At 40.8% G+C, this 26,129-nt stretch overlaps 1 protein-coding gene across 3 annotated transcripts in view; it reads right to left on the bottom strand.

Moving 5' to 3' along the window:
• TSPAN12 (tetraspanin 12) overlaps nt 1–26,129 on the bottom strand; it is a 63,175-nt gene extending 37,046 nt beyond the window's left edge. Inside the window, exons 1-5 of one of the 3 annotated variants that reach the window (XM_082693059.1) lie at nt 25,983–26,129; nt 25,550–25,725; nt 24,434–24,569; nt 11,730–11,812; nt 10,497–10,632 (exon numbers count right to left, since the gene is read on the bottom strand). In XM_082693059.1, the coding sequence (XP_082549185.1) occupies nt 10,497–10,632; nt 11,730–11,812; nt 24,434–24,499 (285 nt within the window). In that variant the 5' untranslated portion in view covers nt 24,500–24,569; nt 25,550–25,725; nt 25,983–26,129. Of the gene's footprint in view, nt 1–10,496; nt 10,633–11,729; nt 11,813–24,433; nt 24,570–24,739; nt 25,324–25,549; nt 25,911–25,982 lie in introns of those variants that run through there. The other 2 variants (XM_082693060.1, XM_082693061.1) reach the window with 2 other exon arrangements.

The raw sequence follows: 26,129 nt of genomic DNA, 5'->3' as shown, positions 1-26,129 counted from the left end.
AAATAAATACATAAAATCTTTAAATTTAAAAGAAAGAAAAAAGGAAAGAAATATCCGAGGCAACAGTAGCCAAAAGAACACCAGATTCAATTCTCATCCAGAGTGTGCCTCTTACTCAGACCCAACAAATGTGGCCAGATTCTTCCCCAAAACCAGAAGGCCAGGAGCTCCTTCTTGCAGGCACCTTTATGACAACATCTTTTACAAGACAATGATGTGTTATTGGGCAGAAAGAGAGTTTATACTTTAGTATCGGCCGGTAACTTTTGAACCTATATGTAACTATGTCTGTGAAAGTATCTTCCTCTAAACCACAATCTTTTAATTATTTATCCTTTATTTTCAGACAAGATAGGCACTTGAACTTATTTTTGTATGTTCTCCAGAATAATCACAGACCCTATTTGTTAAAGAGTATTAAAATAAAGTGTTCCCTTTAAATTGTACAAATGTATGTATATGAATATTTATTATAAGTACAGAGGTGTGTCTTTTTTTTTCTTGTTTTGATCAATCTGCTCAAGTAAAAACACTTTCTTCCTGAGCCAAAAATATATTTTCTTCCTTAAAAGAAGAAAGCATATGAACATAACTCAATTCACAATCATGCTTAATGTTCAAGGAAAGAAAACCACGTGTGAATAATGATAAAATCTTTAAACTCTCACCAAAGTTGTTCAAACATCAATAATTCAGTCTAATTGAGTGAAGACGAATGGTTTGAATTAAATTGTATGAATTACAGAATGATTTTAAAGAAATGCACCCTTGTCAGAACAAATATTTGAGCTCTATCTATGCTGAAAACTAGAAATCCTCCAAGACCTGCTTTTATAAACAGACCAATGATCATTCGAAGGGAGCAGATCCATTATCTGTGGGTAAATGCTTCATGGGCTTGAGAAGTTTGTTCTTGAGCAAGTTAAGCAGTTCTACAATAATCCTCTGATACCAGCCATTTATTTATGAAACCTTTTCTCCCCGAAGGCTGGAAAATTCCTGTGGCACTCCAAAGAACTACTGTTCTAACCCTTCCCCCAAGCATCCTTAAACCTGGCTTGTCTCCCTAAGGGCACCTTAGCCCAGCACCCAGTTTCCTGGTGCCTACGTCAGCTGGTTAACCATGTTTTTGCTATGACCCCTGAACTAAACACATCCAGATTAACAGAATTTTTTTTTTAAGATTTTATTTATTTATTTGACAGACAGAGATCACAAGTAGGCAGAGAGAGAGGGGAAGCAGGCTTCCCGTTGAGCAGAGAGCCCAATGTGGGGCTTGATCCAAGGACCCTGAGATAATGACCTGAGCTGAAGACAGAGGCTGAATCCACTGAGCGACCCAGGTGCCCCCAGAACTTTTTAAAATAAATACACATCTTAAAAAAACTCTAAGATGAAAGATAGACTTCCCCATCTGAATACCTTTATTTCTTCATCAGTAAAGGCACACTGTTAGAATAAAATGTCTTCCATTCTCTCTTCTATCATTAAAAAAAGGTTTTCTAAGGGGTGCCTGGGTGGTTCAGTGGGTCAAGCATCTGACTCTTGATTTCAGTTCAGGTCGTGATCTCAGAGTCCTGAGATGAAGCCCCATGTTGGTCTCTGAGCCCACCAGATCCTTGAGATTTTCTCTCCCTCTGCCCCTCTTCAGCCCCCACCCCACTGCCGCTGTGCGTGCACTCTCTAAATAAACAGATTAATAAATTAATAAAATCAATCTTTATAACAAACAAACAAAAAGTTATCTAAATGTGAGGCTCCTTTAGCCCAGAGTGGCTAAAACCAGGTAGCTATTTTCTCCCAGGTACAGGAGCAGAAGGCTCTGAAACAAGTAAGAAGCATTAAATAGCAAAAGAGAGATCACATGACTCCTAGGCTCACAGAACTTCCAACAGCAGAGCAGGTATGCATGACATTCAAGACTTTCCAGAATCTGGTTAAAGCTCACATAGCCAACTCTCCGCCCTGCATACCTGGCACATATTTACCTTATGACTGACAAATGCCCTTCTCCTAACACCTCAGGAGCTTCCAAGTCCTATCACAACTGCCCTCTCCACCAGCCTTTCGGTTCCTCCAAAATACCTTCTCCCTGAGCAGGGACCCTGTTGTAAGCCCACGCCTGCCTCTGTCTCCCAATTCATCCCTCATCTGCCCCCACTGATGAAAAGTCAGGGAAAACCACACTTATTTTAGACTAACTCAAATATATTGCTCAACAAATGCTAAGTGATACCACAACAGTATTTATACATTTCAAATAAACTTTAGTGTTTCTGTCACGTGAGTGGAGAAGATTCATTTTAATCTGAGCACATAACCAGGTCCTGTTATCACCCTTTATCTGATAAAAGGGGAATACATATGGATCATAATTCTGAAAAAGTGTTCTAAATCTATGAAATTCCATGAAAAAAGAAACCTTTAATTCATAAGCTATTACTTCATCACCAACTTCATGAGACATTGCATATAAAGTAAATCTTAAACATCATTTTTCTAAGAAGTTTTTCTGAAAGCTACTTTCCTCATTGGCTGAAATGACACTTCTCTGTCCTTTTACCTGCGTTCACTTGCCCTCTTGTTTTAACTCTGTACTTTTAGAGAACCGTTTCCCGAGTCATCTACACAGCCACAGGATTTTAAAGGAACATCTACTGTTTTACATTTGCCAAGGGAAGTCAACCGACTGACAAAGCAGGAGCAAATGACGGAGAAAACCCACCACACAACTGCTGAATTCGCCTCCAAGGTACCCTTTGCTGAGTGGGCGACCAGCACTCCTGGATAGGACGGACCTTTCAGTTGCATGTGTTGCCACAGAGATACCTGGATTTAAATGCTGCGCAGACTAACGACATTTGCCAAATTAATGGATAGACATGTACATGGCTTATATTTAACTGACGCTATTTCAAACAAATATTTTAAGAAACAACATATAACGAAGCTTAAAATGTTTACCACAACAGAGTACACCTAAATTATGCACGGGTCAGAAATATAAAAGCTTGGGGCACCTGAGTGGCTCAGTGGGTTAAGCCTCTGTCTTCAGCTTAGGTCATGATCTCAGGGCCCTGGGATCAAGCCCTGCATTGGGTTCTCTGCTCAGAGGGAAGCCTGCTTCTCCCTCTCTCTCTGCCTGCCTCTCTGCCTACTTGTGATCTCTGTCAAATAAAGAAATAAAATCTTTAAAAATATATACATAAAAGCTTGAACTGCTCACACTTTGAACCGCGAAGTAAGCAAAAAATCCAACAAGCACTCAAAAATCCTGTCACAAAGACCCAATGCTAAGGGCCGGAATATCACAGAGTTGTCCAGGGTCCCCGTCTCAGACACACTAACTTTAAAGACATCTTGCTTATGTGCTTTTCTGGGGCATAATTAGAGTCAGTCAAACCAACATGACTTGAGGAAACAAAAAAGGTCACGGAATTCTGTGCTGGGCTTCTGTGCATATGAAAGCAAGTGGTGAAAACCGAGCTTCTGGACCCAGAAACACTTGCATCACCTTCAGTTTCCTCTGCCTGAGACCTTTTGTGAGTTTAACAACTAACTTTGAAAACGATAGCTTTTAAAGAATTCACAATAAAGAAATGTCACAATAATCTGTATGTGTTGAAGGGATGTGTTTCGATCATAGGGAAAGTGCATAAACGTAGAATAATAGCTCATTTCCTGATGTCAAGTAATACAAATATTACTTGCACGTGCAATTAAATGTATCCATAATTCTTTTTCAGCAAGGTCTACTGGACTCAGCCACCTTCCATCCAGTCCCCAAAGTCTTAGCTCAGACCCCAGCTATGGCTTCGAAGACCCCTGTGTCACTACTAACAGGGCTTCTCAGGGTCTTCAGCCCTAAATGCCAGAAAAACCCATGGGCTCTTCATAGCCCCAGGGACATCAGACTCTCTCTTACAAATCGGACTACTCCACATGCTTCTCGCTGTGCACTGACACTACAGTGTCACATCTAAGTTGCCTAAACTTGCCATGTTCCTTTACTCCTCTGTGTCATTGCACACTCCGTGTAGTTCTAAAGCCCCTTGCCCCCCTGTCTCCATGAGAAACCTCGGACACATTTTCAGTAACTTTTCTAAGTAGCTCAGATAAAGACCTTCCTTGGAAACCTGCTGGAAGTCTCCAACTGCTCCTTAATCTGTGTTCCCACACTTATTTCTTTATAACTTTCATGCTGTATTTCGCTTGTTATTTTTTTGTATTCTCCCCTTCCCCCTTGTATCTCCAGGGTCGACCACAGACCGGGTACACGATATCTGCTTAAGGAGGGAAAAAGGAAAGAAACAGGGATTAGGAGGGAAGAAGGGGAGAAGGGAAAGGAGAAAGGCTGGACTCTTTGACAAAAGAAGAGGGAACTGTGGCAGAATTTTTAGAGGTTCTTTTATGATAAGGACATTAAAAGATTATATTTTCAAAGGTTAATTGACTACTGAATGCCTTGGAATTATAAATGAAGCATACTTAAGTCTTACAGAAATAATGCTGATAATTAATTAAATGTATTGTAACAGTAGCTTGATGGAGTGAAACAGCACAGGCCCCTAGCAAGGGCTGTATTTGAATGCTAATGATAGCAACTAGGGGCTGTATATCTTTGGGCACCTTTCCTTCCCCCATCTCTAAAATAAATCTAACCATATAAAATCGCAGAGAACAGAGTAAGACACCGAGCAGATGCTGAAGATGTGGTCAATCATATGATGGACCTCGACTGAGAAACATATTTGCTAGGCTATCGCCCAAAATCATAAAAAGAAAATAAAAAAGCTATTTAACTTAATAGTTTAATTTTAACTCAATTGCTTATGACTAGCTATATAATTATAAAATTTATAACTACTTGAAAGAAGCCCTTAAATAGAGAGTCTGTAGAAAAGTATTATTTCAAGATCTTCTGGTTTTACATGACGACTTCAACCAACAGAAGAACCAAGGATGGTTCATATCCTCACGGCCATTAAAAATTTACTTGATTTTCGGGGCACCTGGGTGGCTCAGTGGGTTAAGCCACTGCCTTCGGTTCAGGTCATGATCTCAGGGTCTTGGGATCGAGTCCCGCATCGGGCTCTCTGCTCAGCAAGGAGCCCGCTTCCCTCTCTCTCTCTCTGCCTGCCTCTCTATCTACTTGTGATTTCTCTCTGTCAAATAAATAAATAAAATCTTTAAAAAAAAAAATTTACTTGATTTTCATTAAGGGAATCATTTCAATCTGGTTCAATCACAGTATATTTTAAGAAAGCTTTATAAGTGCTTCCATATAATCACTAGCCATATGCAAATGTTATGGGATAATAAAACTGGATTAAAAAAAAAAAAAACCTTCCCTTGGAAACACAAGGTCCTTGGTCTTAAACATATGAAGTGCTTCCAAGGTAGGTTCTGACCAGTGCTTGACTAAACTGGTTTGCGGGAGGTAGAATGTAGATTAGCATCACACTCTGACAAGTGACGATCTCCTGATGGCTACATTCAGCTGTTGTCGATATTGTAAACATGTCTGCTCAATCTGTTTACATTCCCCTGAGCTGGCTCCACTTTCCTAATGCCTATGTTAATAGGAAGGTAAGATTGCAGTAACAAATGAATTTCATTTAGTCTACAGCTAAAAGCCTTGGGAGTACCCAACTAAGGTTTAAAACCAATTTCCATTAGCTTCCATTTGTCTTCAAAAAAGAGAAGGAATTTCTGCTATTAAAATCACTCTGAAAATCATGGCATATTCAAGTTTATTTTCCTACTCATTTTTGCCTTGCTTTCTTAATATAATTAGAATTTAATTATTCCTATAAATATAAAAGATATATTCTTATAAATACATAAAAGTTTCTGTTCTATGACAACTTCACATTTATTAAGAACAAATCCAGTTAGAGTAGGGTTGCCAGATTAAGCAAACAAAATTCCTAGATGCCTATTTAAATCTGAGTTTCAGATACACAATATATAATGTTCTGTAGATATAAATCCCAAATAGTGCATGGAACATGCTTCTACTAAAATATTATTTGTTGCTTATCTGAATTCCAAATTTAATTGTACGTCCTGCATCCAATATGGGTACCTTATATGGGGACCGTAAATTAAGGCATTTTAACAACTTACAACCATAATTCAATAGAAGGGTGAAAGTTCATGACCAAAGTTCACCAGAAATGTTTTCCTGTGGGTGGCCTCTTGCCTGCCCAGTTGTTGGTATTTGGGGGGAGTGTTGTGAGGGGAAGGCAGGTTGGTTATAAAGACTTGTTTCGAGAGTCTCCCACATTTTCTTGATCAGACCAATGAATAAAGATGTTCTGACTTTTGCCTGAGCAGCTCCACAGCCTGACTGGTTTTTGGTAATCATTCAGAAGATATGGCAATCTCAGGAATACTGGTTGTCTTTTTGTTTTGTTTTGTTTTGAGGTACTGGTTGTGTTAAAAAAACAAAAACAACAAAAAACAAACTTCTTCCCGCTAGTCTTATTTACAAGTGAAACAAGACTTCTAATACAGGAAAATGAACGAGTTGGATTGAAGGTACTGGACTTCTTTAAATATTGATTAAGATAATAAGCTAAAGGGCACAAAGGAAGAAAACGTGAGAGTGTTGCATGCAAATATTTGCCAAAGACCTAACATCCTGACATATTTTGCATTAATGTCCCTCCACTCCTTTATGACGCCTTTTCCCCTTAAGGATAAAGAACAAACAGGGTTGACGGAGGGAGTTGGCTGGGGGGTGGGCTAAAGGGATGGTGGGGATTAAGGAGGGCACTTTTTATGATGAGCCCTGGGTGTTATATGTAAGTAATGAATCACTAAATTCTACTCCCGACACCAATATTACACCATATGTTAACTAATTAGAATTTAAATTAAAACTTGGGGGGAAAAAGAAGTCGTTCTTCTTGAAGTGGAACCCTATATCTAAGAGTCAAGCTCCTCCTTTTTTTCATTTTATTTTATTTTATTTCTTTTAAAGATGATCATTTTCATATGGGGTTTTAACAATTTCAGTATAGATCCAAACAATAAACCTGCTTGACATCAACCCTGGTGTTCAAATAACATCCAAAGATAAGGTGGTGAGGATGGTAGTTTACTTCTTGCACCAAAATGAAGATCTGCTTTGATTCTACAGTAATTACAGTTTAGTGGGTCAGTCTCCTTCTTAAAAATCTCACTCTGTTCATGCCTTCCTAGCTCCATCTTCCCTCTGAGATGCTGGCTGCTCCTACTTGCACTGTTCTAATGTCCTGTCCATTATTCGGTGTAATAAACATTTATTAAAGCTACAGGCAGGGGTGCCTGGGTGGCTCAGTGGGTTGGGCCACTGCCTTCGGCTCAGGTCATGATCTCAGGGTCCTGGGATCGAGTCCCACATCAGGCTCTCTGCTCGGCAGGGAGCCTGCTTCCTCCTCTCTCTCTCTCTCTCTCTCTCTCTGCCTGCCTCTCAGCCTACTTGTGATCTCTGTCTGTCAAATAAAATAAATAAAATATTAAAAAAAAAAAAAAAGAAAGGTGGGAGTTTGCCATTGGGAAACAATGGAGGCCCTTAGGCTGTGCTAGGGTTTTTGACAAAGGAGGTTAGGGAAGCACTCATGATCTCTTAGACTTTGAAGGAAAAAAAAAAAAAAGCTACAGGCAAGGTAAATAGTTCATATTATCAAGTTGTCTGTAGTCTGATAGTTTGAGCTTGTTATAAAAAATATATATAATTAGGAAAATGTGCTAGGCTTCAAAGGTTGAGAAGCATCTACTAGAGACATCGGTAAAGGCCCAATGAAAATGGGCTTGGCAGTCCAAAACGTTGAGGTTTGGATCAAAGCTCCACCCATTATTGCTGAGTGACTTCGGACAAATTACTGAACGTCTCTGAACCTCATTTATAATTATCTACCTTAGATAATTGTTACCAGGTTGAAGAAATAAAAAGATCATACAAAAATGTTTTACATAATGTGAAACATTTGTAACTACTTAGGAAAAGGCAGCAGCTATAAAGTAAAATAGTGAAGCTATTAAAAATATATTGTACTGGACTGCCATGGTTTGAAGAGCATATTCTTCATTTACTAGCTAACTCAGGCAGAGCGACAATTCTGTGCCTCTTTTCCTCATCTGTATCATGAAAATAACAATATCTATCTCACTAGGATTGTGGAGGAGACAAAATTGATTAGTTCATATAAAACTCTTCATATAAACTACTTTATCATCATCATCTTTGCCATTATTATGGTTTCAGTCCCCCATGTCACCTTTGCATCATAAGCTTCTTTCCAGCCTCACAAACTAGACTCTCATCACAGGTAACCATGACTCTTCCTACCTCAAGCAAAGACCAAATTATTCTTCGTCAACTTGCTTTACTAGCATTCAAGCAGCCTAACGGAACGCATAAATGGTTCTAAAATGTGTTCCTAAAAGTCTTTGAGGTTCTATGAAATAAGTTAACCCACCCCGCCCCAACCCACAGTCCAGGGACCGTCCAGAATCACACAAGCTGGAGACAGGGGGAAGACAGTTATTCTTAAATTGTTGTGTAAATCAGACAGCATTCTAAGATTGTGGTTTTTGTTTTTTTAAGATTTTATTTATTTATTTGACACAGAGAGAGAGAGAGAGAGAGAGAGAAAGCACAGCAGGGAGAGCAGCAGGCAGAGGGAGAGGGAGAAGCAGGCTCCCCAATGAGCAGAGAGCCAGATGCAGCTCTCCCAGGACCCTCAAATCATGACCTGAGCTGAAGGCAGACACTTAACCAACTGAACCACCTGGGATCCCCTAAGATTGCAGTTTTAAAAAAGGACTCTGAGAGTGGGGCACTTTGGTGGCTCAGTCAGTTGAGCATCAGACTCTTGATTTTGCTCAAATCGTGATCTCAGAGTCATGGGATCAAGCCCTGCATCAGGCTCTGTGCTGAGTGCAGAATCTGCTTGGGATTCTCTCCCTCTGCCCCTCTCTCTGCTCTCAATCTCTCCCTCTTGCTCTCTCTAAAATAAATAAGTAAATAAAATTAAGGAAAAAAAAGGATTCTGAGACTTTTTTAAAGTTCAATATACCTTCTCTGACCTTTAAACTGTAAGTTTCATATAAAGTAAGACCTTGAGTTGATGTTTAAATTATTGTCCAAATATCTTAAATGGCAAAATAAGATTCCAAACCCTTCTGGCATGCTCCTCCCTGTATACTAAAATAGAGACAAGTAAGGTCTAGGCATGCTCCCCTCCCTGAGTGAGCACTCTCTGTCTCCCAATCATGGACCTAAAGAGTCCATGGAGCCAAGACTTAGCCTCCAAAAAGCCAACTAATACATTCACACAGGTTGCTTCTGTGAAATTCAAAGTTTTAGTTCAGCTTCACACTGAGATTCTGTTGTAATTGGCTTGGGATGGGAGCCAGTCAAGCCCTGGTGTGCAGGAGCTGACCCCCGAGAGAGCCGATTTGTGCCCATCTCTCCCCAGCTCTGCATTCAGTGACACCACGTTGGTGGCTGGAAACCAACCACATATTTAGCTCATGGAAATCTTCAAAGGCTACAAATCAGGATTTTTTTTCTGCTCAGATATCCAGCATATTAGCACCCCATTAAAATGTTCATTTACATTCCCTATAAGAATTTAATGCACGGCTAGCACGGAGAACTATTGAGAAGAAAGGAATATATCTAATGAATTAATTCTTCCAGAATCTGAGATATCTGTGATTATTACATGGTTGCAGCTTTTCTATCTGGTGCCACGAACATGCAATATTTTATACACTCATTGTGCTCATACACACACACACACACACACACACACACACACATATGAGCTGAAAATTTAAATTAACTCAAATGTTTAATGTTAAAAGAGAGTTTCCTAATTTTTGAATTAGAAGTTGAATCTTAAATTTTAGCATCATAGAATTTGAGTGCTGAAGGGAATTTAAGAAGAAATCTGCTCCAACTCTTTCAGAATCAAAACAAAACCCTCTATGATTATGGAAAACCAAGACTCCCATTGACCCACTAATCTATGTAAACGCAGTACTGGGATTTTAATATCTATCCTGAGTTCACCACCTGAATTTCCACATAGGTTTTTATGGTAGGCTTGTTTACAAAAAGAAGAGAGAGAGAGAACGAAGTGTTCTGTCATAACTTCTTTGTTCTAGTCCCGAGGGGCCTGTCCGGGTGGTAATAAGGTCCACGACACAAGGAAACAACTCATACTTTCAAATGAAAATATCCACACATAGCCTGAGTGAAATAATTAAACAGCATGCACATTTCCATACCTCATCATTTGAGTACAACAAATACGTGTGCTGAAATCATCTCTCATGGAAAGAACGCTTCCCTTCTCACAGGATGTTGAACAATTACCACAGATTAGAGAACTGCTATCACGGTTCCCTAAGCACGTAATCCTGTGCACTGATGAAAAAATAATACAGTACTGGTTGGTCTTTTCACCCATAATAAAGAGAAGATGTAAACACCATACCCATGCAAGAAGCAACAGATTTCTTTTCACTGTTCCACAGTATCCTAACATCCCCACGATGATAAGGAAGCAGCAAACAGCAATCATGACTGGGTGAACGACAGGAAAATAAGTCAAGATGACAGCCTCCTCTACCCTGAAAGAAGAACAATGATGTCACATTACACATAAAATATGACCGAAATGCACCTACGACACAGTACAAGACACAACGGAGATTCATGTTCATAATCCTTTAAATCGTCCTGCCTCAAAGCTGACGACTGTGTAGCTATTTTCAAAATCACTGCGCTATCACTGATTTGCTTGCTTGTCTTGTTTCTGTTTCATTTCGTTAAGTTTTTTTATACAAGTGGTAGCATTTCTACCTCAACTCATGTAAAATACCTTATAAGATGGGGTCCCCAATAAGAAGTCCAGCTACTATCAGCTCTGAAGCTTTAGCCTGGGGAGTGGGGGAGAAAGAGGCCCCGCTGTATCCCAGCTGAGAAGAGTTTTTCTCCTCTTCTCTGACCTGGCCAGCACCTCTTCTGGGCCCTCCCCCAAAAACCACGAATCCTCCCCCAAATGCAAAAGACTGCTGTGTCCAAGGAAATTGGTCTCTATTAAAAGAAAGAGGAAGGGAGGTGATTTCTGCTGGAAAACCATGAAAAAATCATTAACTAGAATCATACTAGTAAGAGTACTAAAACAAAAATCAGCCATTACTGTGTGCTTAGCTCCCCTGTGCTAAGGACTTTACAAACATGCACCTCAGTCCATTCACCAGACGTTTTAGAGCCATATATGTGGAGTCCGCATTCAGTTATGAGGAAATGGAGACTGGGAGAAGTTAAGTGATTTGCCCCTTGTGATATTAGTGTATTAACCTTTTGACATTTGAAAGGAAAATGGCAATGTTGAGTTTGGTTTTTCCTTAGCTGAGGGAGATGAAGGAAAGAAGGTTGGCAGTAGTTTTCTTTCAGAAAAGTAGCTATGCTGTCCTTTACGCACAAACATGATGTGGCTGCCACACTGTTCAGAGGCCAGGCAACTGGCACCACCATACCCAGAAATGTTTTCTAGAACAAGTGTCATACCTTAAAGGGAATGCTAGAAAATGCAACTGTCTGTAACAAAGGTTATTGATCATGGGAGAGCATTATCATCTAAACAGCTGAGGGCAAAATGACTTAGAAACTAGGGTCTAAGGAAACCTGATGAAAGAAAGCAACCATTGATTATGAAGCCTACCTTGTTTCTGCAGTTAACGTCAGAACATTATTGAGGTAGTCCCTCATCCAAGCAGAAACTGCCAGCACACTGATGGACATTAACTGGAAAGGAAAAAAAATACCAATTGGTGATCAAGGATTTATACAACATTCTCTGCAGGATTAATCATTCAAGCAATTAAGGATTTTTTTCTTACATGATTATTATGCTTTTTTCCAATTACTGTTTAGAAATTCACTATTGTTATAAATATCTGTCACTTCATTTTGTAATCCTGCCATAGTCACTAAAGAGAATGTCACCGGAGGAGGACACAGATAGCTCAACAATTGAATGTCTGATTGTAGGTTCAACACAGGAACTGTACAAGATGAAGAGGCCACAAAATGACTAAATTATTAGATGTACAAGATGAGCCTAAAACACGTCATACAAAATAGCAAGGAAGCCATCAAATCCATACTATTGTTGTTGCCAAGAAAGTCACAAGAGAACTTGAAAGAGTTACCACTGGATAAAGGTCAAACAGTTTGGGCATCAAAATAACAGTAATAATAATAATAAATGCAATGATTTGAAATACCAATTACGCTAAAATCTGTGAATGGATAATAATACTTAAAACTCACTTGTCACCTTTGTAGGATGGTGGACATTCAACTCAATATTCAGAAAACTGGTATGAATCCAATTTTTAATCCTACATTTCCTATACAAACTAAAGAAAGAATCAAAGACTTCATGAAAGTTTTTATAGAATTTCTGCTAATACATGCAGAAAGCATTAAAAGAATATTACTATTTACAACCCTTATTGAAATAATGGCTCTCTAGGCAAAGATCCTCAATGACTACCTAAGTTATTATGTAAGTAGTTCTCCGTCCTGCCTGTGCATTAAAGTCACCTAGGACTTCTTAAAAAAATAAAACAAAACAAAACAAACAAACAAACAAACAAGAACCACTCTGAATGAGCCCAGAACCACCCTGGATGAATTCTTGAAAGTAGGGCAAAGGCATGAGAAATGTGTAAGGCTCCACAGATGTTCTAATGTGTACTCAGGGCTGAGAACTGCATAATGTAAAATATGCATAAAACTGCATAACTTCTAGAACAGGGAGATCACACTGAAGTAATATACCGGCCCCCACTGATTAGTTTTAGTATTACAAGAAGAGATAATGTGCCTCCCCCCACAAAAGTGAGGCAATCAGAAGTATTTGAAGTATTTTTACCAAAAAGTCAAACCTGCATCTACCCAAGCCTCCAGCTCTAACTATCAGTTTATGGGAAATACAGGGAAAAGATTGAAACTTGTTAAAGGCCACTGTGGGGATGCAATGAGCAAAATCAAGAATATGAAAAATAATCACAGGACAAATGATCTGGTTTCTTTAATTTAAAAAACTGGCCATGTGGAAAAAAAAAGAGGGAAGGAGAAACTATTATAAATTAAAATAAATTTAAGAGATTACCCAAATGCAGTATGTTGACCTTGTTTAGCTCCCAATTCAAACAAAACAGCCACAGAGAGACCTTTATACGACAGAGGATGTTTTCACATGACTGGGTACTTGAAAATGTTAAGAAGTTGTTGTTTTAGATAAGACAATGATATGAAGATTTTTTTTTAAAGGATCCTTATGTATATGCTTTAAATTTTCCATACTTAAAAAAAAACACGTTTTTTTTTGTTTGTTTGTTTTTGTTTTTTTAAAAGCAATAATGTAGAGCACATTCAAAATGAGTCTGGGAAGCTTTTCAAAAAGTTGAAGGTTGGGCGCCTGGGTGGCTCCGTTGGTTAAGCCGCTGCCTTCGGCTCAGGTCATGATCTCAGGGTCCTGGGATCGAGCCCCATATCAGGCTCTCTGCTCAGCAGGGAGCCTGCTTCCTCCTCTCTCTCTCTGCCTGCCTGTAATCTCTCTCTCTGTCAAATAAATAAATAAATCTTTAAAAAAAAAAAAAAAAGTTGAAGGTTAACCCCTAAATTCTGAAGATCTTTCCTATTTAGATGGAAATTTTTCTAATGTGTGCCTTATCCTTAAGAATTTAATTTGACTTGAATTTGATTTTTCATTTCTGGCATCTCAGTGAACATCAATTACCATTATGCATTATAGATTTCGCTTTTAAATACAGAAATATAATGAATACACAAGACAGGAATGGGTCTATAGTGACTCAAACCATGCTCATGAAAACGCTTTCTGGATAAAGGCCCCAAGGCAAACAGAACAGGCAGAACTCTGTGACCTCTTGTACAGTGAAATATGGCTACCTGCTTGGAAAATCAGCTAGTGAATCCGCTCATTCTTCATCCAGTGGCAAATATTTACTCAGTACATACTGTGTGCCTTGAAATTGTCTGTACTAGATTTGGTGACCCAACAATGAATAAGAGATGCTAGATCTCAGCCTTTGTGAAGCTCCTTGTGGGACACAAGGAATAAAAAGATAAGGCAGATAATTATGGACTATAAGTAGTACGATGCAGCACAGGAAAATGAAGTGATCTGTTCAAGGTCTTATAGACTCTAAATGGCAGAGCAGAGATTCAAATCCAAGCCTTTGCTTTAGGCTTAGTCACTAAGTCCCTTCCACATTTAGAAATGAGCATATTAATTTCCACAGGGAGGAGACTAGCCTGCACTAGCCGGTTCTTTTTTAAAAAGGGGAGGGATAGAATGGGGGTAGTCTGTAGTGGCCAGGCTAAGACTGAATGTCTTAAGTATATTCTTTGGTGAACAGAGTCTCAGGGGTCAATGGCCTAAAACAGAGTAAGGATCCTGGGACCACAGTTCAGAGAAGAATAAGGCCAGTTATTACTATCCTCACTCCTGATGGGATAAAAACAGATGATAAACTTAATAAAAGTTACACAGTGGGTCAACCGCAGTTTATCAAGCATGCTTCTAGCTTCTGTGAATTTGATACTTTACCATCTGTTCTGTATGTTCGGGCTGAACACACCTTGGTCTGAACAAATTGATAACGTACCTGAGCCACCCTGCCTTGGCTGCCCACCCTCTGCCACCCTCGGGAGGAGTCTTTCTCCCAGGTTCTCACTTCCTATTTTCCAATACAAACCAACCAATCCAGACCCCACATCCAACCGCCTCTGTTATTGTGGGCTCTCCCTCTGGGCCACTCTACAACTGCTGTAATCACCCCAAGGTCTAGGTGCCAGACAATGGAGGAGAGCCCCTGTACTCCAGCGGCTGCTCAAAGTATTCAAACTAGACAATCCCAAACCTACTTGCTTTGTCTGGCCTGTTCCTTGTTTCTGTTTGTTTGTTTATTAACATATAATGTTGGCCTGTTCCTTGTTGATGTAACCACAGTAAAAGTACAAGGCCAGTCCCTCTCTTTTGGTCTTGAGATGGACCCCAATGCTTCCCCTCTCAGCCCTTGTGATGAGACACGTACTGTCTTGCACACATGATCTGTGAGTATAATAAACTATCTTTTCAATGGCAGTCATCTGATCTGTTGGCTTCTCTATACCTGATAATAATAGAACCTATTAAAATGCACAGGGCTAGCAGGGTACCTGGACCACACGACTAAATCTGAACCTACGTGCTCTCCCTCTACTTGGCTGTATGTGGACCTTTAAATACCTTGTAAGTTTCATGGGGGAACAGGAAAGTCTATTAATGTGCTATTTAATGTAATTACCTCAAATTCTTTTTTCTTTTTTTAATACTTTTTTAAAAAGATTGTATTTATTTATTTGACAGAGAGATACAGCAAAAGAGGGAACAGAAGCAAGCAGAGTGGGAGAGGGAGAAGCAGGCTCCCCACTGAGCAGGGAGCCCATTATAGACCTCGATCTCAGGACCTTGGGATCATGACCTGCGCCAAAGGCAGACCCAACGAACTGAGCCACCCAGGTGTCCCTAATTACTTCAAATTCTTGCCAATTACAAATAATTCCTTTCTTTATCATTCTTTAATGTAATAACTCATCTTGGTTTCTCCATCCTCTAATTTCTTATAGGCTGTTTAGCTAATTTTCAATACGATAGTTCTGAGACAGGTATCCACAAATTAACAGATTCTTTATTTTGGCATAGTCTGTTATCAGTGGTCATTTATACACTGTTTTTCCATTTATAACAAAAAATGTATAATTCTTCCACGTGGTATACTCCAAAACATTTCCGGCAGCATAGAATGGTTAAGTGCATGGGTTTTGAAGTAGTTCTTCTAATTCAAAAAATATATCTTGATCAACTGCTCTCGGCCAGATCCTTCGTGATGTGCTGGAGATATATGGTACGGCAGTAACCAGCACCATCTCTAGGCTATGGTGAAATTTACTAAAAGGACACACATTAGCCAAGACATCAAAGATGTAAATGTGTAACCGCAAACTGTAGTAAGCCCTGGGAAGGAATAATACAAGTTGCTCTAAGCCTCCTTTGTGTGATGCCTGACCTATTCCATGGAGCCAAAGGGACATCTCTCAGAGACGAAGAGCTGAGCGTTAATTATCAAGTTCATTAGGGAAAGAGTGATTGAAAAAGTACATTCAGTCAGAAAGAAAAGCAAAGATCCCAGGATGGAAGACAGCATGACTTGTTCCTTGCCCAAGGAAGGGAAACTGGCATGTGGTAAGAATGAAAAGCCAAGCAGGGACCAGATAATACAGTCTTGGAGGCCATTTAAGGCATATGGGCTTGGCCATAATGATTGTAAGAAACCACCAAATCCAAAAGCCTTGGTTGGAATTCCATGCCTGCCCCTTTTTAGCTCTATGACTTTGGGTATCATTGAATCTCTCCTAAGCCTGTTTTTTCACATAAACTGCTATGATAAGAAGCCCAACTTCACAGAGGATTTATATGATGAAAGGAATAGGATTCTTCCGTATATTACCTACTACTACCTCAAGTCACTTTTGACCTCAGGGGTTTCTCTTAATCTTTCTCAGTCAGCTTATGAGACGACTCCTAAATCAGTTCAGAAATGGAATCTTCAGCTATCTAAAGGTCTAGCAAACAGATCAGGGATAAAGCTCTGTGATACAGCTACCTATTGGACTTGCATGGCCCTTCTCAGTTTTGACATCTCTGAAACTGAACTCATTCCCATTCCTCTCAAAACCTCTGGGTCCCTCCCATTGTGTTTCCTATCTCAGTAAATGGTGTAATCAACGCTTCAATCACAGAAACTGGCAACTTGGCAGACAGCCTGAACCTCTCCCTCTTCCTCAGTCCTACATCTAATTACTTTCAAGTCCTACAGATTGTTCCCCCACCACGGCTGGTGAATTCCTCCCCGCTTCCTGCCACTTCTGGCTAGTTCAGGCCCTCAGTCTCTTGCCAGGTAATTACAACCACTTTCTGATGAACTCTCTGGCTCACAGATTCCACATCAAATTTGCCCTTCAGTAGCTGCAGGAAACACAGATGGAGTTCTGCTTATCCAGCTTTCCTCGCTGCCCCTCGGGCACCTTCTTGGCTCTCACTTCCACTACCCCCAACTCTCTCCTAGAGACTCAAATTTAAATGCTTCAGCAGGGCACAGAGGCCCTTTTCAATCACCTTGAAACTGTCTCTTCAATCTGTTCGCTGCCAGCTGCTTCCCACATGCATTCTGTACTCAGATGACAAAAAGCTGTTTGCACTTCTCCAACATGCACCACGCAGATCTCCCCAAGCCCCTGTGTCTTTCCCTGTGTGGTTCCCTCTGTCTGGGATGCACCCTGCCCCAGCCTTTCCATCCTCAGGAGCAGAGTAGAGCAACCCTACCCATCAAGACCAGCTCAAATAGCCAGCATGTAAAGATCTTCTCCCTACTCCCTCCTTACCCACAGCCAGTGCTCTTGGACAGACTGCACAGAGCAATTATCGACTGCTTTCTGTTTTCACCCATCCATCTCACTCCACAGACTACTGCTTAAAGCCCCATCACCAAGCAGAGTACCAGGCCCAGCAGTGAGGTCCAAGAGATAGTCGATGAATGAATGAGAAAATAATTATAATAAAGAGAAATCATTTCAACTTGCTAGAGGAGAACATTAGCAAAATTAGGAGATGCTTTAAGAAGAGCTAAGCTTTGTACCACTGGAAGTTTTCCAGGAGAGGGATGCTTGCTGAATTACAAGACTGAAGATTTATATATCAGGTCAGGAGCTGGTTTAAGTGTTCTCAAGTGTCCTTTAAACTACAAACTTCTACTTGACTCTACTGTTCTTTTGCACAGTAGTTACCCAAGCACAGCAGCCGTGCCTAGAACATTAGTCAAAATAAATAATATCAATCCAAAGCCTTATCTTATGGCAAACAAGCAACTCTGAGACTAAACTGTTTTTTATTATGACATTACTTCCAGCTACATTAAATGTCTGAGAACAGTTTCATTCTCAAGGAGTGATGTTACTCATCGGGGTTGAGAATATCAGAGCCATAACATACAGAAGGCAGGCTATCCCAAGAAACTATGCTAAAATGAAATGAGGTCACTTCAATACTAACCTTGATGCTATTGAATCTAGAAGCACAAATTATGCAAGCCATTCAGTACTCCTTATTAATAATGGTATTTTCTACTAATTTCCAAATTAAAATAATTCTTCAATTCATCATGATTAAATGATTAGGAACACCTTGGTTATCATATGTAACTAGGCATATAACTCCTTATTACATTTTCTCCAGCATTGTAAAATATTGTTTGTAGTTCAAGGAAATGTTTAGAAAATAACACAAATGTTTAGAAAATAACACAAATATTGCTTTAGAGAAATATATTTAATATACTACTTAGCAGGACATTTGCTACATTCTGTCTTGTAAAACATTTAGAAAATGTTAGCTCTCAACAAATATTTATACATATGAAATTTGCTGTGTTGGAAACATATTCTGGTTTTGCTCAAATCTAATTATGTAAAAATGAGGATTGCATCAAGTTGTTTTCTAAATCAGAATTTCATGTGTGTGCACATTCCCTAAATGTATTGTGAAGTGTACATCTATAGTTTCCACCAAATAGCAATGGCATAGTCGCAAAAGAGAATTTTAAGTCCTTCAACTGTCTGCCATCCATAACATAGAGTCTCATATAAGGTAACAGTGACACCACTAATTTCTATTCTAGGCTGACAGATGTTTAAAACCACCTACCTGAATTTTCCTTTCTATGTCAAATCTGGTCGCAAAGAGCAGAATGCAGAAGAGAGATGGGGAACTTAGTTACAGTTTGATCTCTACAGAGAACCTGGACAAGTAATTCAAACTTCTGGAACCTTTGCTCATCCTGAAAATGGAGAACTGGACTAGCCACTTTTAAAATTCCTTTTTGTCATAAAAAAGGTGGGGGGGATTCAAGTTGTGATTTATTGAAATATAAAGGTAAATCAATTCTCAATTATTTGGAGACTGGCAGCCCAATGTCAGTACCCCTCGGGTCTGCAGTAGGGACGTGCCCCAAAGAATCCCCCATGCCCTTCTCCAAAGTGTGGCTCTTATGGACCATGTGATGGCTTATCTTGGCTCAGCAGGGGCCACACTATATAAAAAGCATGTAACTTCATATAAAGTTTATTTTGAAAAAGCAGTAACCTTTGGGGCGCCTGGGTGGCAGTTGGTTGAGCATCTTATTCTTGGTTTCACTCAGGTCATGATCTCAGGGTCGTGGCATTGAGCCCTTCGTCAGGCTCTGTGCTCAGCGCAGAGTCTGCTTGAGATTCTCTCTCCTTCTCCCTCTGCCCCCCCAATCCTGTGTGTGCTCTCTCTTTCTCTCAATAAAATAAATAAATCTTAAAAAAAAAAAAAAAACCCAGGGGCACCCGAGTGGCTCAGTGGGTTAAAGCCTCTGCCTTCGGCTCAGGCCATGATCTCGGGGTCCTGGGATCAAGCCCCGCATCAGGCTCTCTGCTCAGCGGGGAGCCTGCTTCCTCCTCTCTCTCTGCCTGCTGCTCTGCCTACTTGTGATCTCTTGTCTGTCAAATAAATAAATAAAATCTAAAAAAAAAAAAAATTAAAAAAACAAAACAAAAAACTGATATTTGTTGGAAGGCTCTCACCTATCCCTTAGAATTAAAGAAAACATCAATGACTTTCAGAGTATAAAGTTAGGGGCATTAATTTTAAAAAGTCGTGTTTTTATATAACTAAATAAATGCCATGTGGACACAAATGTCCTCTTGCCAAGAATCTCTTTAGGGTCTGCCATGAGCCAAACAACTAAGGATCACTACCTATGGCCAAGGAAAAAGAAACATAACACTGACCTTCTGCTGTGGCATTTACCCTGCATATAGCCCCAAGTGTGAACTAGAGTCCCTGTCCATTTTTCAGGTTTTCGTTAGAGAAGTTTATCTCTATTATTACGATCTTTAGTAATGGTAGGCGAAAAGCAATGGCTCTTATAGGACTTAAAAACTAAAGATGGGATGTTATATTTTTAGAAAATAATAAACAAACATATTTGATAAATGTTAAGTATTCATCAATGGCAGGAACTTCCAAAAACAACTGTATTTATCCATATTTGTAACAGCAGAAAATTGCCATCTGTGAATGGCAAGGGTTCATATTATAAAGCCACAGAAGCTGTCTTTAAATGGAGGAAAGCTTTTATTTACTTAAATAATATGCCATTTAAACAGTAAAAGTGGGATAAGTTCGAAGTAAAAATACCTCATTTCCTTGCTTCTTTGTGGCCAGAATGTGAATCATGGTGTCAAAAGAGTTCTCGGGGCGGTTTACTCACGTGCAGGGCGTCCCCAGTGACTTCTCTCATGACAAAACCACAACACTCGTGAGAAACCCAGAGGGTCCAATATCTGTGTGCCAACTCCAGTTCAGCTGTACTGGGATCAAGGTTCTTCAAAACATGGAAAAGCCACTCAACAGAGGGCAAATCGAGATGACCGGATCCATAGTAATGGGGAAAAAGCAGTGCATTGGTGACCTACTTGCTTCCTCTTAGGTCCATGCCTCATATAAAAACATACTCAAAAGAAAAACCACTCTGTTTAAGTTTTAGCTCTCAGAACAGCAAACTAAAACTGTATAGGTCTTCAGTTAAGATTTGGTTTTCTTTTCCCTAACATCCTTTGGGTAGAGAAAGGGAAATGCTAGCAATATAATAGAACATAGATAGGGAGAAAAGAATTTCAAAATGCCAAGTGAGGAGTAAAAGGCTACAGCTTTTGATCCCAGAGGTTATAAGGGCAGGATTCACGGTTCTGCAAAATTGGAGGCAAGAACAATCCCTCTGCATACTCCGAATGTGAGGTCTATTTAAGAAGTGGGGCTTATAGGCTACGCTGGTTTATTCTGCTTCTGATTCCAGTGACAGCTCAAAGCAAGGACGGGTTCCTTGTTCTGCAACACGTGGCACTCAGACCAACAGCATCACAGAGGAGCTAGAAAAGCAGACTGCCAAGCCCAGCCCCGGAGGTCCTGAATCAGAATCTGCCTTCTGACAAGATGCCCAGGTGACTGATTTGAGAAGCACTGCTCCAGCGGACTTGGATTGAGGAGGTGGACAGCTAATCCCTTCCTAGGGAGTGTGTCTGCCTCTCCACCGCAAGTAAACTCCCCACCATGTCCAGCAGTACAACTTCTATCAAACCTTGGTGGAAAAAAATTTGAACCTTGAGTCTCTGTTCTGGCACTTACTAGCAAGTTACTGAACTTCTCTGAGCAACCGCTGTTTACCCCCCGCAAAACAAACAATTTTCCGGGGCTGTTACGAGAATTAGATGTTTGTGTAGTGTAGGAAAGCCCAGGAATGCACCTGGCACAAGGTTGAAAACAACATCTGACTCAGTAAGGAAATATACCATCTGCAAACATTGTTCTAACACCGAAAGAATAATGCTAATTCTCCCAAAGTTAGATGTGCATTTCATACAATTCCCAACAAAAACCCCAACAGATATTTTTAATCATATAAAATAAGCTTAAAATCCATAGGCAAAAAGGAACCTTAATGGAAACAAGAAAGGGGGGTGCTTTGAAAGAACAGAGAAAATGAAAGAATATTTAAATTCTTAGAGAAAAATTCTATTAAAAACAGTATATGAAACTTTAACTATTGTATAACAACATAAATGAAATCAATGGGCAAACAATAAGGCATACTATATGGTAAATATGAAATATTTAATGAATATGAATCATGAAATGAAATAATATACATGAAATATATATAGGTCTAAAGAAAATTATGTTGATGCTCAACTGTGGGGGGGCGCGGGGAACAAAGTAACAGTGAAATAATACTTTAAACTTTTCCAACTGACAACAATTATAAGGTGCTTGTACACCAACAAGATGACAACAAATATTTGTGCGCATATAATGGGGTGTTATTTGTGTTCTTCCTAAGGAACAGATTCCCAGGACAGGAGTTCTGGGTCCGAGAAATGTAGCAGTGGTAGCGGTATTAATCACAAGAATAACAATTACTGCTATTACCAACACAGGCATTCCTTTGACCAAGCAATCCACTTCCTGATAATCTACTTGAGCGTCATTACTGCAATCAGAGTGGTAACGACCGCAAATACTACTATCTACTGTCACTACTACCACACGGAGAGCATCGTTAAATGCAACTGTTCAAGCACTATGCGTATTTTAACTCTAATCCTCCCAACAACTCTAAAAAACCTTCATCCCTATTTCATAGACTAGGCTGAAGCATTAAATGTGTCTGGTCAGTGTATGAACTATATAAAGATTAGCTACTTTGTTATTGTTGATATCTGGTATGCTCCAATGTAGTCATCCCACTCATGTGACTAAATGAGAAAAACAATTTAACGAAAAAATATATATATATGTATAGGGAATGTACATATAAATGTACATGAATGCATATATGTGGATAGGTATGACTAAATACATCTTTGTATGAAATAAAGGAAAATTCAGAGGGATCCATACGATGCGGTTAACATGGATTATTTTGCTGGAGGAAAAGTTGGCAGAAGAAAGCTGGACAAAGGGTGACGGGATCTTAATAAATAAATATATCAGAACATGCACATAGAAAGTGAGAAAGTTGAAGTACAGGATAAAAACAAAGACATAACATTTTACATTCTTCAAAGATAAAACAAGCCCTGGAGGAATTGAAGGAATAAACTTTTTTAAATAAATTCATTACTCAGAAGAGCAATACATTTGTTAAATAATTGGGGTTTCCCCTGCCCCACATAATATGGATTATTAAGAAAATCCAAATCATCATTCTTTGGACAGCAACAACAAAAATCCTAGTAATTCCAAGATTGATAATTTGGTAATTATCCATGTAAAGGCACTAACTAGGAGCAAGAAGACTTAGTGGCGCTCCTGATACTGTCACCATTGGGCCATTTAACCTCTGACCAGCCACTAACCTACATTTAGTTTTCTCATTCTCAAAGTAAAGAAGTTCAACAAAGTCATCTTTAAATCTCCTTTTAGTTATAAAAATGTGATGATTCTAGAATCAAAAAGCATAAAGCAGAAAAGTGAAAAGCTAGTAAATACAAGTGATATTATACATTAAAAAAAAAAAAGAAAGTTCAAAATCTTAACCTTATCGCTAGGCAGGTAATTGAATGACCCACCGAAAAAGGTACATATTTAGAATTAAAAACTGCAATAAGATTGATTAGTGATTTTACATTTCCAAGTGGTAAATTTAACTATTTGATGCTTATTCATTTTCATGTAGAGGAAAAAAAATTATGCTAGTTTAGGTTATCTTTCAGATTACTCACTAAAGTAAACCTTAATTTGTCACTTTAAAATTGAGGCACCTATAGGAATTAATTCAAACCAAAATATCATCCTCTAGAGACGACAGTTACCTCTTATGCAAAGAGGTTGGCAAATGCTAGCCAGTCACATAAATAAATCACACATTAATATTTCTAATAGAAAAGTATGAATTATTAATAGAACACAAAATTGGCAAAGAATGATCCGCTTAAGTATGACAGCTTCTCAAAGCATCAGTTTTAATTTTTATATTTTCCTCATAAGTTTCACAAATAATAAGGTGATTATTAATAACATATAATGAAAATTTATGCTTGGGCGCAAAGCATAGAAAGTCACTAGCTCATACAGCATAAAGATTTCCATGAGCTTGTTAAATTTTATGTATTTTATTTCCTTAAATGGTTATGGGATTTTCCAAAAGCATACATACACAAAATTCCTTAAAACTTTGCCAACTTAGAAAGAGTTGCATGAAAACCACCTTTTCAGGCTGTATGGAATCTCCTAGAGAAATTTACCCGGTCCTTTGATAGGATATCTGTGTATGAATTCCTACGAAAACAGAGTAGGACTCCTTGCCCCAACCAAATTTTATAGGCTAGTATGAGGTAAGGAAACAATTTATAGCCTGGACAGTTATCTGAAATTCCTGAAAACAAACAGTTCCCTAAGTAGTATGGCATAATTTTCTTATCTACAAGCACAAGCACGTGCATTTATTTATATCCCTAGATTAACTTCAAGTCTAATTTTACTGCCACCAGTATCCAGGCGTCCATTTATTTTTTTTTCTAATCACGAATGGCACTTGAGCTAGATCAAAGGCATTTTAAGGTCAAAATTGACTTCTCTGAAAAGTAGAGGGTGCGATCCTATGTAATTAATTAATGCTTAGCCATGCCCTCTGGCGCATTAAGTGGTGGCTGTAGGAAACCGAGTCCAGCCGTCCCCACCTGTTGGTGCAGAGGAACTGCTCGACTTACCCAAAAAAGCAGATTGAGGGCGTAGAGAAGGCAGCGCAGGCACTTCACGGAATCTTCTCTGGCCATTGTGAGCCCCGAAAGGGAGAAGCCCCATCCTTTCACCACATCCTACTCCCACCGGCCAAGTCGCAGCGATCTGCAGGGGCAGGGAGAACAGGGGACTTATCTCCGCGCTCCGCACCCCCAGCCCATCCCTCCTCTGCCCGCCCTCAGCCGGGTCCCGAGTCTGGTCCGAAGCCTAGGTCATTCGAGACATCGCTTCGTCGAAGATCATTTGTTAAAGTTGTAATTGTAACCTAAACTCGCCTCAAGTTCCAGACTGGCTTCGGATAACACCTGCTGAGAAGAGAAAAGATTGACTCCGGGATGAATGAAGGCACACAGTAAACTCCCGTTCTCAGGGGACGCGCGGCGGTGTCCTCTGCATTCTGATGAGACGCGCTTTAAAACCTCCCTCAGTCCACGCCCCTCCTCGGGGACAGCTCAGCTCCGAACTGTCCCCAAGGTTGGAAACCACACTATCCCCGGGAGACGTCACAGGCGCCGCCGGCGAGTCCGCGGGTGCAAGTGTCCCTCTCGTTAGGACAGCTCCTGGGTCCCCCAACTCCGCATCCCCCTCCCCATCGGCAGTTCCGGTGTGAACACAGGGCACTGGGGTGGGGGTGGGGGGGGGCTGCGGTGCTGAGCTGGGATTCCGCCCCGCGACTAGGGTTTCTTTGGGAGAACGTGAGAAATGGTGCTTCGGCCGGGAATGATGGATTAGCCCGGGGCGGGGGCGGGGAGGGGCGCCGGGGAATTAGGGCCGGTGCAGCTGTGCAGACGCCGGGTTAGTCACTCACGTCCCCCTCCCCCGGCCCCGGCCGCTGCCGCGACCCCGCGCTCCCGGCCGCCAAAGCAGCACAAAGCAGAGCGCGGTCCCCCGCCCCCCCCCCCCACCCCGCTCCGCCCCGCCACCGCGTCCGCGTCCGCGCGCCCCCGGCAGGGCGCGGGGGGAAGCGCCGGCGGCGGGGAGCCCCACCGCCAGCTCTAAGTAGTTTAGCACACAGCGCCGGGGACAGCCGCCGGCGGGCTGGCGGGACAGCCGGCTGGAAAGACGCGAGACGTGCGGCCACTCACCGTCGGCGCTGGGCTCCGTGCCCCACTCCCGCCGGGGGACGGTCGGGGACGCAGTGCGGGGGCTCATCGGGGCAGGGACGCTCCTCCCGGGGAGCCGAAGGGCTGCATCGGCTCTAGCAGGAGACGCTTCCTTCTCTTTTCTCTTCCTCTCCCCCCGCCGCCGCCGTCGCCGCCTCCTGGGAAAAAGAAAAAAAAAAGAAAAAAGAAAAAAAAAAGTCCTGGGCAGCAGTTGCTGGAAAGTCTCTGTTAAGCCACCTCCCAGCGCCGCTGTCCCTCCCAAGTCCTCGCCAAGTCCGGACGAGGCAGCGGCGGCAGCCAGGGCCAGCTGCACAAACTCTCAGCGCATGCTCCGGCCGCCGGCTGCCCGGGCTGGATCCGAGTGGGTGTTTCTTGTCCCTTCACCCGGCGTGAGCCCCCCGAAGGGACGCCTCACCTCGACGAGACACGGTCCAGAAAGAGAGAAAGCCTACGGACTTTGGGAAGGTCCGCTCAGTAAACCCCTTTAAAATGGTGCTGTCCGAGGAGGGCAGGCTCGGTTATAACCATAGGGAAACAGGCTTTTATTATATGAAAATATTTG

This window comes from Mustela nivalis, assembly GCF_964662115.1.
Source record: "Mustela nivalis genome assembly, chromosome: 12".
In the NCBI taxonomy this organism is placed as follows: domain Eukaryota; kingdom Metazoa; phylum Chordata; class Mammalia; order Carnivora; family Mustelidae; genus Mustela; species Mustela nivalis.
This window is presented reverse-complemented; position numbering and strand designations above follow the sequence as displayed.